Source organism: Chrysemys picta, chromosome 18, assembly GCF_011386835.1.
Source record: "Chrysemys picta bellii isolate R12L10 chromosome 18, ASM1138683v2, whole genome shotgun sequence".
Classification (NCBI taxonomy): domain Eukaryota; kingdom Metazoa; phylum Chordata; order Testudines; family Emydidae; genus Chrysemys; species Chrysemys picta.
Genome location: NC_088808.1, coordinates 5,171,535 through 5,188,476, shown reverse-complemented (window position 1 = coordinate 5,188,476; position 16,942 = coordinate 5,171,535). Strand labels below are relative to the sequence as shown.

Here is a 16,942-nt window from a genome sequence, read left to right as displayed (position 1 = left end):
GTGAAGGAACGTCTAAGGCTTGTGACATCACCAGCAGTGACATCCCCAGAGGGGGTGGAGACTCTGGGGGGCTTGATCAAGTATGGAGCGATCTTGAGAGGGGAATCTGGGAATGGTGACAGGGCATCAGGAGCAGGGGGGTCAGACAGACGGTCTGATTATCCTTGCCTGAAGAGGTGGGCTAAGAGAAGGATTAGTAGGGCTCTGAAGAGACTGTATGTATCCCTAACTAAAAAAGCTTCCCACATGGTGAGCTTTGGTGGGGAGAAATTCCTGAGAGAAGATGGGGGACTCCAAAGCTATCCCAGTAACCCAGCAACAAGGTTTGGTGGTGAGAGATGACATGACACACAGACAGGTCACAACACAATATCTTTGTAAATAAATGAGATGCTCAAGACAGACAGGGTAAGATGAACAATCTCTGTATATAAAATTATTTCTTTAACACTACCAGTTCCACGTTAGATTATATTTGATCTTAGTACAATAAATAAGATAGAGTTAGTGAAAACAAAAGTAAGACTAAGCTTGCTATGTACTACTAGGATATCACATCTCAAAGTGATGAGACATCATAATTACCACATGCTAGAGTGTATTTCTGAGTTTCCAGGTCCTGTGGAGAAAATACTTTATATCTAAATGAGACAAGGAGTGAATACTGGATGACGGCAGCAAAGGTACCAGATAAAGTTGCCAAGTTTATAGGGGTTAGCTTTTTGCCAGAGGTTGTCACACAGAGGTACTAATGTTATTACCATGTTGGGTCAATGCATGCAACCCTATTTTCCCCATAACCCACAAGGGAAGGGGATGAATAGGAGATTCATAAATTCACAAATTCAAAAGCCAGTGGGATGACCATGAGTAGGTTCAGCAGAATTAGATTTTTATTGTTTTATAATTTCAATGGACAATATTCATGTTTATTTTTAAGCATTTTTAATCAATTTCAATATTTAGTTACAGGAAATTATGTGTGTGGGAGGGGGTCAGACAATAATTATTTAATGACAGACTATGAGATTCAAAAAATTAAAGCTTTATAATTATTAAAATACAAATCATCAATGTTGCATGTCAAAATATACAAGGGAAATACCCTTAAATCAAACTCTCAAGTTCTCAAGCAGCATTTTTCTTATTTTGCCTGTCTGTAAATTTCAGCTATTATCAATGGAAATAATTTTTTCATTAGTTTGTATGTGTATGGTGAAATCAATGTTTACTGACATTTACCAATAAAAATGTAATGCTTCCAAGCCTACCCATGACCATCCAGCTTGACCCTCCACCACACATAGACCACAGAACTTCTCCCGGAAGCTGGATTAAAGAATAGCTTTCACTTTCAGAAAGATATCCAATCTTGTCTTCAACTTTCCATGCACAGTAAGTACCTCCTCTCCAGTACACTGTGCCAATGATTATTCACCTGCACTGCTAGGAAAGTGAGTCTATTTCAAGGTTGAAGTTGCCCTGCTTCAGCTTTCTTGCTATGCGTTTGCCAGCAAGTTTGAAAAGCTGCCACTATCCGTTCTCGTCCCTGTGTGAGTACATCACACTACACCCACAGTGACCGAATCGTCACTCAACCTTCTCTTTGAGAAGTTGAATAGGTCGAGCTCCTTAAGCCTCACGTCATAAGGCTTGTTTCCCTAGCCCTGATCATTTCTGTGGCCCTCCTTTGAACTCTCTCCAGGATGCCCACATCCTTCTTGACGTGCAGACTCCAGAACTGGATATGCCATTCAGTGTATAGGGACCCTCGGTGCCTAACTCAGGCTTTGTGAATCACTGGGATTTTTCTGGGCACCTAAAAGTTAGACACTGTGAGGCTGAGCATCACAACACCTAACTCCAGGCTTCAGCTCTTTGGAGCAGGGCCCATTTGTTGGTTCTGTGGTTGTATAGGGCCAACTAAAATGGAGTCCTGGTCCACAGCTAGGGATTCCGAGGCCCTGGGCAATACACATTAGTAACCCTTATACCACAGATTCACACAACCGCATTGTCATCTTTTCCATTCCATTCTTGGTATGGTCTAATGTTTTGTTTGATATTTTGAGCACTAATGCCCATGAGCAGAGGTCTTCATTGAGCTGTTCACAATGATGCCTAGATCTATCTAAGTGCTAGTGTGTATAATACTAGTATGTGACATGCTTTTAGCTCTTTTCCTTCACTATGAATTGTATATTTTCATTGCCTAGTTTTCTGCAGACCTAATGAATCTTTCTTGTTCTCTTGGTTAGTTCCCAAGGTTCATTTGGATTTCCATATTGAGGAGCCTACTGTTCTACCTTCTTTTTACCCAGAACTCAAGAAATAGAAGCAATACACTTTATTAATTTATAGTACCCAAAATCCTACTAGGTGCTTTATAAAAAAAATACACAATCCCAGTCCTTAAAAATGTACAATATACATTTACAATGTAAAGTTACATGACACAAGGTGAAGGTGTCAAGCATTAGGGGAAAGCCTGGGGCTTGGAAAGACGGGAGTTACAGCAACATGGTCATGCAGTTAAGAAGTAAAAACCGTGACCATTGTTGACTTGCTTACTGGGGGCATCACAGAAGAGGTGGATTTTAAATGAGGCTAAGGCAATAGTTGAATGCATTAAAGTAGGAAGGGTGTTCCAGACACATAGTGTGTGGAAAGAGTTGAGGATGCTTATGGGAAAATCAGATAAAGCTTATATTTGATGGCATGGAGGAGGAACCAGCGCAGAGCTTCAAAGAAGGGGGTGACAGGGCCAGACTGACAGCTATGAAGATCATTTTTGCAGCTATGTTCTAGAGGGCCTACAGGGGCGGGGGGTAATGTGAGTGAGGAGGAGGCCAGGCAGGAAGAGATCACAATAATCAAGATGGTACAGTACATGATATGGGCATGAGTTAAGAGTTTTTGCTGTTGGGAGTGAGAAAAGGGTCATGTCTTGGAAGTGGAGGGGAAGAAGAAACAGCAGGGTTTGAACATGGATTAGATGGGAAGGGAAGAGTGAGATGAATGGGAGAGTTGATAGTGATCTGAAGGCTGGAAGCTGGAATGAATACCAAGATGGTGGTATTACCAACAGTAACAGAGACAGGAGGAAGAGGAGTGTGTTTAGGAGGGAAAATCAGGGGATCTCTCTTACTCATGTTACCGAAATATCGGGTCCACCTAGCTGAGAGCCAATAACAGCCAGACAGGGATAAGGAAGAGTTGCTTTATTCTGCAGAAGAAAGGAGAGCTTTGCACCTTAGTACAAAAACTCTGTCTCACACACATTTTACAGATCATTTATACACATTCAGACCAAGGTCTTTGCAGTGTTAACACTTGATTGGTGGTGGTCAGCCCCGTGCTTTTGCTATCTGGTCAGTGAAAACCGGCTTGGGACCAGCTCCAACTACCTTAAGGCCTTGAAGGGAAGACAGTTGAAAAGTTCAGGCTACTGTGTCCTTAAAGTGTCTGCTTCCCCCTAATGGCCGCTGGCTGACATAACGGCTACTCTGTTAACGGGGCGGGGGGGTCACTAATAACTTTCACACTCATGTAAAGTTGTAATTGTCTGAGAGATATCCAGGGTGAGATGTCAGAGATGCAAGATGAAATGGGACTGGCTAGAGGGGGAGAGGTAGATTTGGGAGTCATCTCCGTAGAGAGGATAGTCAAAGCCATGGGAATGGTTAAGGTCACCCAGGCAAAGGATGTAGAGAGAAGTGCAGGGACCCAGCCCTGTGGGCCACCTCCTCTGCACAGAGACTGTAGGTGGGGAGAAGATGGAACCAGCAAAAAAGATGTGGAAGAAGGAATGAGATATAGGGGGGGAACCAAGAGAGACTGGTATCATTAAAGTCAAGGGAAGCGAGGAGGGAGTGATCAGCTGTGTCAAAGATCAGTGTTGACGGAAAGTGAGAAGGTGCTAGGGAAGGAGGGACAGACCTTATCAATCTTCTCTGTAGCTAGTCGGGAAATTTCCTTTGGAAAGATTGTCCAACAGAAAATGACCTTTTTGTAAAATCAAAATTTTCTGTGGGAAAATTTAAATTTTGTCCCAAAATTTTAATTTTCTGTTGGGGAAATTGAAATGATGGCTCCCAGGGAGAATGTGAAATTGACAAAAGACTTCCTGGTGGGCAGCCAGGGTGTTGAGAAACTTCATTTCAGATATCCCAAAATGGAATTTTTCTGAATTTTCTGTCCCATGAAATTTTTTTTTTCTTTTCATTCCAAATCAAGACAGTTTTTTTCCTGAAATCTCAAAATTGTCTGTGGGATGAAAATTCCTTTTTTCTGGTCAACTCTCGCCTTCTTGAAGATATCCGAGAGATCCTGTGCCGAGAGGAAGGGAATATGGGGCATGGGGAAGATTTTGAGGGAGTCACCAGTGCTGAATAAGCAACAGAGTTTGAAGGTCTGGGTCTTAGTGAGGAAAATGCAGTCCTGTTTGTCAACGAAGAAGGAAGAACTGAAGGAAGACAGGATATAGTTATCTGCAGAGGTACCACACTGTGGAAACTGGAGGATGTGGATGTTGGATCGGAGCTAACGTTAAGAGTTAGTGGGATGGACTATGGGAGAGAGGGGCAGAGGAGTCAAGGATGGAGAGAAGGCATCAACAACAGTCAATACAGATGGGGGAAACAAGGGAAGGAAAAAAGGAGCTGCAGAGAACATGGGCAGTTATGACTGGAGGTTACAGAATAGGAAGCTAAGAATTATCAGACTGAATCAGACCAGAGCTGCTTCTCATCCAGTCTCTTATCACTGACACGAGCTGGTTCAGATGATACAGTAAAAAACTCTGCTTCAGCAAGAGAAAAGAAAGGGATAAGGGATAGAAATAGAATCATTACAAGATGACTGCTAGGTACTTTAGCCAGGAGAAATGGTTAGAATTTCTACTGATGGGCCTGACACTTGGGGAGATTGGGCTGGAGCCATACAGCGGTTTGCCCCAAGGTCATATGAGATTAAACCGGAAAGAGGGCTGTACCCGAGCCAAAACCTGCCACCGGTTCCAGGGATTCCCTGACGTAATGCCTTACCAGGAGAAGAATATGCCTGTGAATCTACCTGCTAAACAGCCTGTTGGCTTGCCTGTGACCTCACTTGTCCTCCTAGAAATGGAGCAGCTTACCGAGGACTCCAGGCCAGGGCTGCAAACCACCCAGCGCAGCACAGAGCCATTGAGCTCACTAGTAATGACATGTCAGACACACCCAGAGGTGAAAGTAAGCCGGTCTGGTCCGGTACGGCGTAGTGGCAAGAGCCAGTACACTGTCAACTGTACTGGCTTCCCCAGGCCGGTGATTTAAAGGGCCCGGGACTCCCAGCAGTGGCTGGAGCCCCAGGTCCTTTAAATTGCTGCCAGAGCCCCGGGGCTCCCGGCCGCCTCCACAGCTGGTAGCTGGGGCGGTGATTTAAAGGGCCTGGACTCCCAGGTGCCGCTACCACAGCCGGAGAGCCCTGGGCCTTTTAAATCTCAATTTAAAGGGCCCGGGGATTTAATGGTCCCACCTCTTCTGGTTGAGGCCCCGCCCCTTCTGGGTGAGGCCCCGCCCCCCTGCTCAGGCATACCGGTAAGTCTTTTAAGTTACTTTCACCCTGGACACACCAATGCCACCGCAAGAGCAATTCAATCGCAAGGCCCTTCAGCTATCTGGCCTGTTCGCCACCCAGGAAAACAGAGTCACCGAACAATTTCAAAAATGCAAAGACGCACTGAAACCGGTTGATTTTCTGTAGGGTTAGTTGTGTTGCGGTAAGTGATCAAACAGAAAAGTTTAAAATGAATTGTTTTGTGAAAGGGGAAGTGTAGGTGGAGCAGCATCTATTGTTATGTAAGCGTGTGGGTTTGCCTGATGAATTCAAGGTCACCCTTCACACCCCAATGCAGAGAATGCTAATAAGAAGAGAGTTGCCTGGTGCGTGTGCTTGTTAGCTGGATGTAAAGTTCAAATAAAGAACACAAGACAAGCTCTCCCCGTGTTAATGTGGAGAACAACATCTGCTTCATGGCTTGATGCAGAAGGGTTCGTATTCCTTCCAAAACACTTGGGATTTTTAAAATCTTTGTTACTGTAATTCTGGATGATCTCGTTAACTATAGAAGAGTCCAATTTGCTTCTGAATCCTACTAAACCATTGGCCTTGATAACTTGTGACTAAGTTCCACAAGCCATTTATTTGCTCTTTTGACTGATGCTGCATGTTGTGCAGAGCTTTTCACTGAATTGTCTACAGTGATGCACTGGGACATCACTGGGGGCGTGAAGTGGGATTTAACACAAAAGGCAGAACATTACCGGGTGCTGCTAGGCACTACTGTAATAATAATAATAAGAAGAATTAATATGGGGTGATGTTCATTGGAGAGGATGGGACATCATGAGGTGTAGCAAGAGGGTAAATTTCACAGGGAGCTGGTGTAGGGAGAAGGTAGTGCACTATGAAATGCTGTATGGGAGTATAAATGGTAGTATTGCTAACTTCAAACATTAAAAAATTATGAGTTTGGGCCTCCCAAAATCATGAGGTTTTTGGGGGGGGAGGAGGGAGTTATTTTAATTTTTCTTCTAGTTCTGAACATTTAGAGGGCATTTGGGTCAAATTCTCAAGTTTTTCTCCTCAGCCATGAAGACTAGAGACTTACTTTTTGTTTTAAATAAAAGCTGAGATTATTACATAATCACCTGACTCCAGGTGCTAGTGATTTAATAAAATCACAAGAGCTGACAACATTGAAATGGTCCCTTTTTAATAACAAAGAGTAAATTGTTAAAAATGGCATCCAGAAATCTCTCTTCAATCTCTGGGTAATGTGAACAAATTATAAGAGTGCAAGTAGAGGGATAAACCTCGAGGTTTAGGCTTTACAGAGTGCTTCTTCAAGCAAAACTCGCATGAATTCAAGGAAGGTCTGAGTTAGAATTAAGGGAAGGTCTACACTCAAAACGTTGCAGATGGGAAGGCTTCTCCCATCAGAGCAGGGACTCCACCCCCGCAGAGGCAGCAGCTAGTTGGCAGGAGAAGCCCTCCTATCAACACAGTGCTGTCAATACCATGGGTTAGGTCAGTATAACTGCATCACTTGGGGTGTGGATTTTTTACACTCCTGAGGAACGTAGTTATACCAACCTAATTTCCTAGGGTAGACCCGGCCTAAGTGAGTGCTTTGGCATTGTTACAGAGCCTGGGTCTTATAAGAAGTTGCTGAGTGAAGAAAAGGAAATGATCTAGCAGTATCCTACTGACATGCTACCCATTATCAGGTATTTATGGTGTACATCTTAGCAGCCATATAGCAGCATTGTAATGCTGTGTTGCAGCTGTGTCAGTCCAAGGAATTAAAGAGACAAGGTGGGTGATGTAAATATCGTTTATTGGACCAAGTTCTCTTGGTGGGAGAGACAAGTTTTCTGTCCCACCAAGAAAAGTTGGTCCAATAAAAGATATTATCCTACTCACCTTGTCTCTCTAATATAGTATCATTGTCACTTTGCTTAGTTGATAAATCAGAAATGGAACGGCTTTTCAGTTCATTCTAATCAGTTACGGCAAATGACATTTCTTCAGCCTATTACCTAGGAGAGCTTTATCCTGAATAGAGAAGAGCCCACATCCAGCTCCTGTTACAGTCAAAGGAAAGATTCTCAATGAGAGATGGGTCAAGGCCTAAATCAGTTTGCTGAAAAAATGCATGTTGCTATAATTTACCTGATTTCTGTCAAATTCATTCATGGCATCTTTAACTCCCTTGAGGTAGTTAACACCCATGATCCAGGTGAAGCGCGGTACGAATCCAGTGTAGCCTTTAGGTGAAGAGAAGAGAGCACATTAATTGCTTGAGAACACATCACTACACACTGTTTGGGGCTCAACAATATACAAGCAGGATCATTTGGGAGAATTAGATACATATATTTAAAGTCCTATTTTTGGCAAATTCAGATTTTTTTAAACCATCTCTATTTTAAAATTTAAAATCAGATATTTCACACCTATTGGTCATTTTGAAACATGGCTTTTTTCATTATCCCAGGGAAAATCCTGGGAGCTGGAGGGGCCTCTTTATCTATATATGACCTCCATATAATGGGAACAGAAATACTGTTTCCTCATAACCAAAAGCCCCGTGAATGGTATGTCGTAGTGGAATACATAGCCAAGTATAAGAAACACGAAGTCCATCTTTCATTCCTCATGTTCCTTTTCCCCTCCAGCAACTTCTCACTGAGGATCTGAGAAGAAAGAAGCTAGAAAGGGGGGAAAGGCAAAACAAGGAAAGAAAAAAAAAGAATTCAGAATCTCCTCCTCCCATAGACAGAGGCTCCCTTTGGAGGCAAGGTAATTCTGCTCCCCAGACCTTCAGCTATTGCAGCCAGGGATGTACCTCATCCACTCCAGACTGATAAGACTGTACTTTCTTTTCTGCCCCAGAAGGGATTAAGAGGAGATAACTTTCTGGTGCAGTAGCCCCACGTGGCCTTGTAAAGTAGGCACCAACCCTCTGGCTCAGCCTTTCCAAGTGCCATGCATCTCATCATAGGTCTGTAACATCTCAGGGAGGGAGCAAAGAAGCAAATAACTTTTGTGTGTGCACTTTGTGACCCTTTTTATGAACGAAGGCCTCATACCCCTGCCTGAGGGGAGGCAACTCTCATTCACATGTTTCATGGATTAGGTAACAGTCACTCCAGGCACAGCTGAAAACAGAACCTTGGTCAGATAGACCTAAGTCTCATCCATGTTGCCATACTGTCTTCCAGAAGGAATGTGCCAAACTGTGTGGTTGTCTCTGCTGTGTCTAACTGCATGACCAGTCTCTTCCCAGACCCAGGAATAAAACCCAGGAGTCATGATGCCCAACACTGCACTGCTGTCTTATAAATCATTGTCGATCCCCTTGGCAAAGCGTGTGTTATGCCTCCCTTTGTGGCCTGGTCCACACTGAGGATAGCAAGGTAGCACTGATGCTAGTTACTTCTATAGCTGAAGTGACAATGCTCTATGATGTGAATCTGAATGTGATGGTTTAATCCCTGCTAATGCTGGTGGAATGTATACGGATATGAGTCCGTCTTAAATTGTGAGTCCGGTGGCACCTTAAAGACTAACATTTATTTGGGCATACGCTTTCATGGGTAAAAAAACCTCACTTCTTCTGAAGAAGTGAGGTTTTTTACCCATGAAAGCATATGTCTAAATAAATCTGTTAGTCTTTAAGGTACCGCCGGACTCCTTGTTGTTTTTGTGGATGCAGACTAACACAGCTACCCCCGATACTTAAATTATTGTGAGGACCTTGGAATGATTGTACTTCATGAAATGGTTTTATTTTCCAGAACACTATATTTAGAATTGAATTTGTATGTATTAATATTTGATTTATTGTTCCATTTAATGTAGGTAATTTGAATAGAAGCTCTCACTTTAAGAACATGAACATTACAGAATATGCTTGAAAGAGATTTTGCCTGTAGGGTCACTGAGTGGTAGACCTCATAAAACTTGATTTAATAAACTAAAATTTCCAGAAAGCAAGCATTGTTCTCAAGGTGTAACATTAGCACTTATTAGAGGCCTGGATTTGTCAGGGCACTGCTACTCATAGACGTTAAGGCCAGAAGGGACCATCATGATTGTCTAGTCTGACCTCCTACACGTTGCATGCCACAGAACCTTGCCCACCAACTCCTATAATAGACCCATAATCTCGGGATGATTTACTGGAGTCCTCAAATCGTGATTTAAAGACTTCAAATTACAGAGAATCCACCATTTACACTAGTTTAAATCTACAAGTGCCCCATGCTGCAAAGAGAGGCAAAAAAACCCCACAGTCTCTGCCAATCTGACCCGGGGGGAAATTCCTTCATGACCCTAAATATGGCGATCAGTTAAACTCTGAGTATGTGGGCAAGATCCAGCAGCCACACACTTGGGGAAGAATTCTTTGTAATAACTCAGAGCCCTCCCCACTTAGTGTCCCGTCACCAGCTGTTAGAGATATTTGCTACTAGCAGTCGCAGATCGGCTACCTGCCATTGTAGGCAGGCTCATCATACCATCCCCTCCATAAACATGTCAAGCTCAGTCTTGCAGCCAGTTAGGTTTTTTGCCCCCATTGCTCCCCTTGAGAGGCTGTTCCAGAACTTCACGGCTTGGATGGTTAGAAACCTTCATCTAATTTCAAGCCTGAACTTCTTGATGGCCAGTTTATATGCATTTGTTCTTGTCAGCATTGGCCCTTAACTTAAAGAATTCTTCCCCCTCCCTGATATTTATCCCTCTGATATATTTATAGAGAGCAATCATATCTCCCCCTCAGGCTAAACAAGCCAAGCTCTTTGAGTCACCTCTCAAAAGGTAGGTGTAGTGGGGCAGTCACCCCACTCTGGCTTAAAAGCCAGCCTTGGAGAGAGATGGACCTGGCTGCCTAAAAGAGCAAAGGGTACCTTGGACAGCGCAGTGCTAGGGACGGGCAGGAGGAGCTGGGGGAGCTCCAGCCTGGCTGTCAGGGCGGGAAGAGGTATTAGGGCTGTGGGGGGGCAGCCAGGGAAGGAAGAGGCAACAGGTCCAATCCGATGATGAGTGGCCACGTCAGACTGCAGTTTGCAGGGAAGGGGCTAGATGAAGACTGGCAGTGGGTCAGTGAGGCGAGGTGGGCTTAGGGGATTGGGGTTCCCTGGGGAGGGGAGGACCCTGCGTGTGGGGGTACTGCTGGGGGGGCAATACCCAGGAAAAGGGGCACCGCGGGCCGATGAGGGACACAGGGCCTGAAGTACAGTGGTGGAGACTGACTAGGAAGTAGGTATCAGTAGGGAGACACCGGCCAGCAGAAAGTGCTCCAAGGCTGGGATGAGCTAATTCCCGAGGTAACCAGCAGGAGGTGCCACGGCAGTGAATGCACGCCATGTTACAGTAGGTTTTCCATTCCTTGGATCATCCTAGTAGCCCTTCTCTGCACCAGCTCCAGTTTGAATTCATATTTATTAAACATGGGAGACCAGAATTGCACACACTATTCCAGATGAGGTCTCACCAGTGCCTTTTCTAATGGCAATAACCACTTCCCTATCTTTACTGGAAATACCTTGCCAGATGCATTAGGCTTTTTCACAGCCACATCACATTGGCAACTCATAGTCATCCTGTGATCAACCAGTACACCCTGGTCTTTCTTCTTTTCTGTTGCTTCCAACTGATAAGCCCCCAGCTCATAGCAATATTTCTTGGTGTTAGTCCCTAAGTGCATGACCTTGCACTTTGCACTATTAAATTTCATCCCATTTCTATTACTCCAGTTTTCAAGGTCATCCAGAACTTCTTGTATGGTATTCTGGTCCTCCCCCATATTGGCAATACCTCCCAACTTTGGGTCATCCACTTATTTTATTAGCACAGTCCTACTCTTTGTGCCAAGGTCATTAATAAAAATGTTAAATAAGATTGGTCCCAACACCGATCTCTGAGGAACTCCACTAGAAACTCCCTCCAGACTGAGCATGCTAACTGGAGCCCTCCCCCCATCCTGGCATGCTCGGCCCCTGTCCCCGGCAGCCGAGCCTGGGCAGGGAGCGGGCTGCCACTGACTCCGAGCCAGGCTCTCAGGCAGAACCAGCTCCATCCTGCTCTCCGCCCGGCTGCCAGGACAGTGGCTGAACGTGCAGGGAGGGAGACACAGGGATGAAGACGCAGGGAGAAAAGGACAGAGCCCCTCCCCCCCGCAGGTAATGTGGGGCAAGGATAGCGCTGCGACCCCAGGCTGGGTGCAGGGTGGGGGATCACTGGGCAGGGGAGACATGTACGGTGGTCACGTGCCCCCCCCCCAATATAAGGAGTCATGTATGCTAGAGATATACAAGGATGGCCAGGCTGTGGCCACCAGAGAGAATAGAACCAGGAAGAATTCCACACAGCTCCAAGTTTCAAAACAATGCCGGATCTTCAACGGGGAAACTGTGGAAGATAATTTTCAGAATCCAGCAGGTCCAAGGGAATGGAGAGATGCACGGGACACACCTGTGGATGGCAGCTCGGCCCAACCTGTAAGAAAATCAAGGTTGTCCACAAAGAGTTCTCCAACCACGCAAGGAAGACAGGCGGACAACAGGACAATGTGCTGCATTCCCAGGGCTAGGCACGAGATGTCACACTAAGGTTTGAGAGGCTTTTGAAGTCGATGGGAAAAAATCCACTGGTGATGGTTCAAAGTAGCACTAATGACACTGCATCACAGCATATCTCATAGATAGTAGATGATATCAGGAAACTTGGAAGCATGGAAATCTAAGCCATCTTCTCTTTAGATCCTTTCTGTCCCATGAGTAAAAGACAGAATGCAGAAGATTCTGAAAGTGAACTACTGGTAAGTGGTGTAGGGTGGAGCATTTTGGTTTTGTGGCACATCGGCCCACCTGCTATGAGGAGAAGGGGCTGTATAGTTGGGATGGTTTCCACCTCAGTAGAAGGGTGACCCATCACCCCAGAGATAGGCTGGCTAGAGTAGTCAGGTGCACGTTACGCTAATAACAAAAGGGAAAGGGAAAAAGAGGGAAGATATAAGCACTCAGCAGCACAAAATCAAGATATTGGGAACAAAATTAATCAAGGAACCAAAGGATATGAAGAGAAGAAATTCTTTAATGGCCGATACACCAATGCTAGGAGCCTGGATAAGAAACAAAAGGCACTGGAATTCCTCATTTATAAGCATAAATTCGATCTACTTAGTATTACGAAACCCCAGTGGGATGAGTCACACTATTGGAATGTTAAATTCAATGGTTCTAACCTATTTTGGAAAGATCAAGTGCGCAAAAGGGGAGGGAGAGTGGCACTCTTCAGAAGTAGCATTTCCTGTTTCTGAGTCATGGATAACTTGGAAGAAAATTATCTTGACTGTTTATGGATCAATATCCTAACAGATAAAGCACAAGATGGGGTCTGCTACAGACCACCTAATCACACAAGGGAACAGGATGACTGGCTCCTTATACGCTTCTTTATAATGGGCAAGAAAAAAAATTAAAAACAATTATGAGCCATATCAGCTGAGAGGAAGAATTTAATCAGAAAAATGTGAATGATAATTAGGAATTGTTTAAGAAGACTTTGCTAGATGCCCCCAAAGCCATTGTCCCACAATTGAGGAAGAAGGTTGTGCTGGTTAAAAAACCATGCTGGTTTAGAGAGGATGTGAAGGCAGCTATAAAAAATAATATATAACAAGTGGAAGAAAGAGGAATTTGATAGTAATAAATATAAATCAGAAGCCATGAATTGTAGAAAATTGATAAAGGAAACAAAGGGTCACAAGAAGAAATCTATGGCCAACAGAGTTAAAGAAATTAAGGAGTTTTTCAAGTATATTAGGAACAAAAAGAATCCTAAAAATGATATTGGTCCACTACTAGTTGGAAATGGTAGAATTATCAATAATAATGCAGAAAATGCAGACGTGTTCAATAAATATTTCTGTTCTGTATTTGAGAAAAAACAACAGATGATGTAACCGGATCATATGATAACGCTGTTTCCATTCCTCTAGTATCTGAGGAGGATGTTAAAGAGAAGCTACTAAAGTTGGATATTTTAAAAACCAGCAGGTCTGGATAACATACATCCCAGAGTTTAAAAAAAGCTGGCTTAGGAGCTTGTTGGTCTGTTAATGTTGATTTTCAATACGTTTTGGAACAACAGGAAAAATCCAGAAGAGCAGAAGAAAGCGAATATTGTGCTAATAAATTAAAAAGATGCATGAGCTGACACAGGTAATTATAGGCTTGTTGGTCTGACATTGATCCCAGGCAAGATAATGGAGTGGATGATATAGGACTTGGTCAATAAAAAGAGTTAAAGGCGGGTAATATAATTAATGCTACTTATCATGGATTTTTGAAAATAGATCCTGTCAAACTAACTCGATATCTTTTTTTGATGAGATGACAAGTTTGGCTGATAAAGGTAATAGTGTTGATGTAATGTACTTAGACTTCTGTAAGGCATTTGACTTGATACAGCATGACATTTTGATTACAAAATTAGACAAATATAAAATGAACATGGCACACATTAAATAGATTAAAAACTGGCTAACTGATAGATCTAAACATGTAATTGTAAATGAGGAATCATCATCAGAAAGATATGTTTTTAATGGGGTCCTGACGGGATCAGATTTTGGCCCTATGCTATTTGACATTTTTATCAATGACCTAGAAGAAACCATAAATTCCTCACTGATAAAGTGTGCAGATGACACAAAAATTGGGTGACTGGTAAATAATGAAGAGGACAGGTCTCTGATTCAGAGTGATCTGGCTGCAAGCCAATAATGTGTGTTTTGTTTTAATATGGCTAAATGTAAGGTCTTACATCTAGGAACAAAGAAATGAGGGATCATAGAATCTCAGGGTTGGAAGGGACCTCAGAAGGTCATCTAGTCCAACCCCCTGCTCAAAGCAGGACCAATCCCCAGACAGATTTTTGCCCCAGATCTCTAACTGGCCCTTCTCAAGGATTGAGCTCACAACCCTGGGTTTAGCAGGCCAATGGTCAAAGCACTGAGCTATCTCTCCCCACAATGGGGATGGGGAACCCTGTCCTGGAAATCAGTGACTGAAAAAGATTTGGGGATGGGGTAGATAAACAACTGAACATGAGCTCCTAAGGTGACACTGTGGCCAAAAGGGCTAATGGAACACTTGGAGGCATAAACAGGGGACTCTCAAGTAGGAGAAGAGATACTATTTTACATCTGCAAAAAGAAGAACAGGAGTAGTTGTGGCACCTTAGAGACTAACAAAGGTGCCACAAGTACTCCTGTTCTTCTTTTTGCGGATACAGACTAACACGGCTGCTACTCTGAAACCTATTTTACATCTGTATTTGGCACTGGTGCAACCACTTCTGGAATCCTATGTCCCATTCTGGTGTCCACAATTCAAGAAGGATGTTGATAAATGACAGAGCATTCAGAGAAGAGCCATGAGAATGATTAAAGGATTAGAAAACAGGCCTTATAGTGACATACTCAAAAAGCTCCATCTATTTAGTTTACCAAAGAGAAGGCTAAGGGGTGACTCGGTCACAGTTTAAAATACCTACACGGGGAACAAAAATTTGACAATGGGCTCTTGGATTTAGCAGAGGAAGGTATAACACAATCCAATGGCTGGAAATTGAAGCTAGATAAAAAGGCACACCTTATTTCCAGTCTAAATTGAAGTGAGAGTAATTAATCATTGGAACAATTTACCAAGGGATGTGGTGATTCTCCATCACTGACCATTTTTAAATCGAGATTGGATGTTTTTCTAAAAGCTCTGCTCTAGGGATTACTTTGCGGCAGGTCTCTGGCCTGCGTTATACAGGAGATCAGACTAGGTGATCATAATGGTCCCTTCTGGCCTTGGAATCTATGAATCCAATCAGCAATAGACACTCTGCACCTCTCACCTTGCAAAGAATCACAATCTTCCTCAGATTGATGGGGATTATATCTTCAGAAATTTACATCGCCTCAAAATGAGAACCCTGAAACACTGGCCGGCAAGGACCTGATTACCATGTACAGGCAGCATGGATCAAAAGTTTCCCAGCAGTGATTTACATAAACAAACAGGAAGGTGCCCTTGGCACAAAACTGCGCAGGGAGGGAATAGCTCTGTGGGAGTGGCACATTCTCCTCGATATGTATCCAAAGGCCTTGCACCTAGCAGGGAAAGACAACAACCTAGCAGACCAATTAAGCGGAAAATTATGGACACTCATGAATGGGTCACTGAAAACATTGGTACCAAAAGTGATCCTCGCCTGGAGGGGCCATCCAGACATGGACCTTTTCATAGCTAAACAGAAGGCGAATGCTGAAAATTGTGCTTGAAAATAGGGTGGTACAGTCATTCCATCTTGGCTGCATTCCTCATAGCCTGGAGCCAAAGGCCTCTTTATACGTTTCCTTCTTTTCCACTCATACGGAAGGTCATAAGGATGGAAAAGCAGGACAAGACCAAAATGATTTAAATTACACTAGCATGAGCCAGACATCAGTGATTCCCTGACCTGCTTCACCTCTCAGCAGGGAGCTATCAATATCTCCTTGTCTCCCCAGATCTACAGACTCAGCAGCACAGTGGAGCTTAGCATTCAGACCCGGTCTCCCTTCACCTCACTGCTTGGGCAAATAGGACTTTAACCCACCTGGAACTACTTTGTTCAATTGATGTTCAAAAGTTTTAGTTCATTCTAGGAAAAAAACCTCATCTCAGAAGTGATACAGTTTAAAATGGAAAAGATTAATGCTTTGGGCAAACATCTGTCCAATCCATATTGGAGTATTTGCTGCAGCTTAAACTCGGAGACCTCTCACTATTCTTGTTAAGGTTCATTTCTCAGCCATATCAGCCTCTATTCCACCGCTGACAAAAGATCAGTGTATGCCCATGAAAGTAAAAAAAAAAAAATTCCAAGAAGTCTCAACAATATCTATCCTTCTGTTAAAAGTCCTACACCTTCGTGGGATTTTAATTTGGTTCTCACACAGCTAATGAAGCATCTATATGAGCCAATGGGAAAATGTTCTTTATTCTATTTATCGATTAAAATAGCATTCTTGGGTGCAGTTACATCTGCAAGAAGAGTAAGCAAAATAGCTGTACTCAGAACAGAACTCTACTTTACAATTTTCTGTAAGGACAAAGTAGTTTCTCCCAAAGGTAGACACGAATTTTCACATCAGTCAATCGATACATTTTACCTCTGTTTTTTCCTGAACCTCGTTCACGCGAAGCAAGGTAAATGCCATATGTTAGGTGTAAAAGGAGCTTTAACTTATTATTTAGACAGGACTAAAGAATTCAGGCATTCTCTAAATGTCTTTATCTTGTACTCTGACAACAAAAAAGAGCAGACCATGTCTTTCCAACCATTACCCAGA

General features: G+C 43.4%; 1 protein-coding gene across 1 annotated transcript in view; it reads right to left on the bottom strand.

The window, feature by feature from the left end:
• CIMIP2A (ciliary microtubule inner protein 2A) overlaps positions 1-16,942 on the bottom strand; it is a 59,230-nt gene that overhangs the window by 8,481 nt on the left and 33,807 nt on the right. Inside the window, exon 4 of the mRNA XM_065572643.1 lies at positions 7,717-7,811. Within this exon, the coding sequence (XP_065428715.1) occupies positions 7,717-7,811 (95 nt within the window). The remainder of the gene's footprint in view (positions 1-7,716; positions 7,812-16,942) is intronic.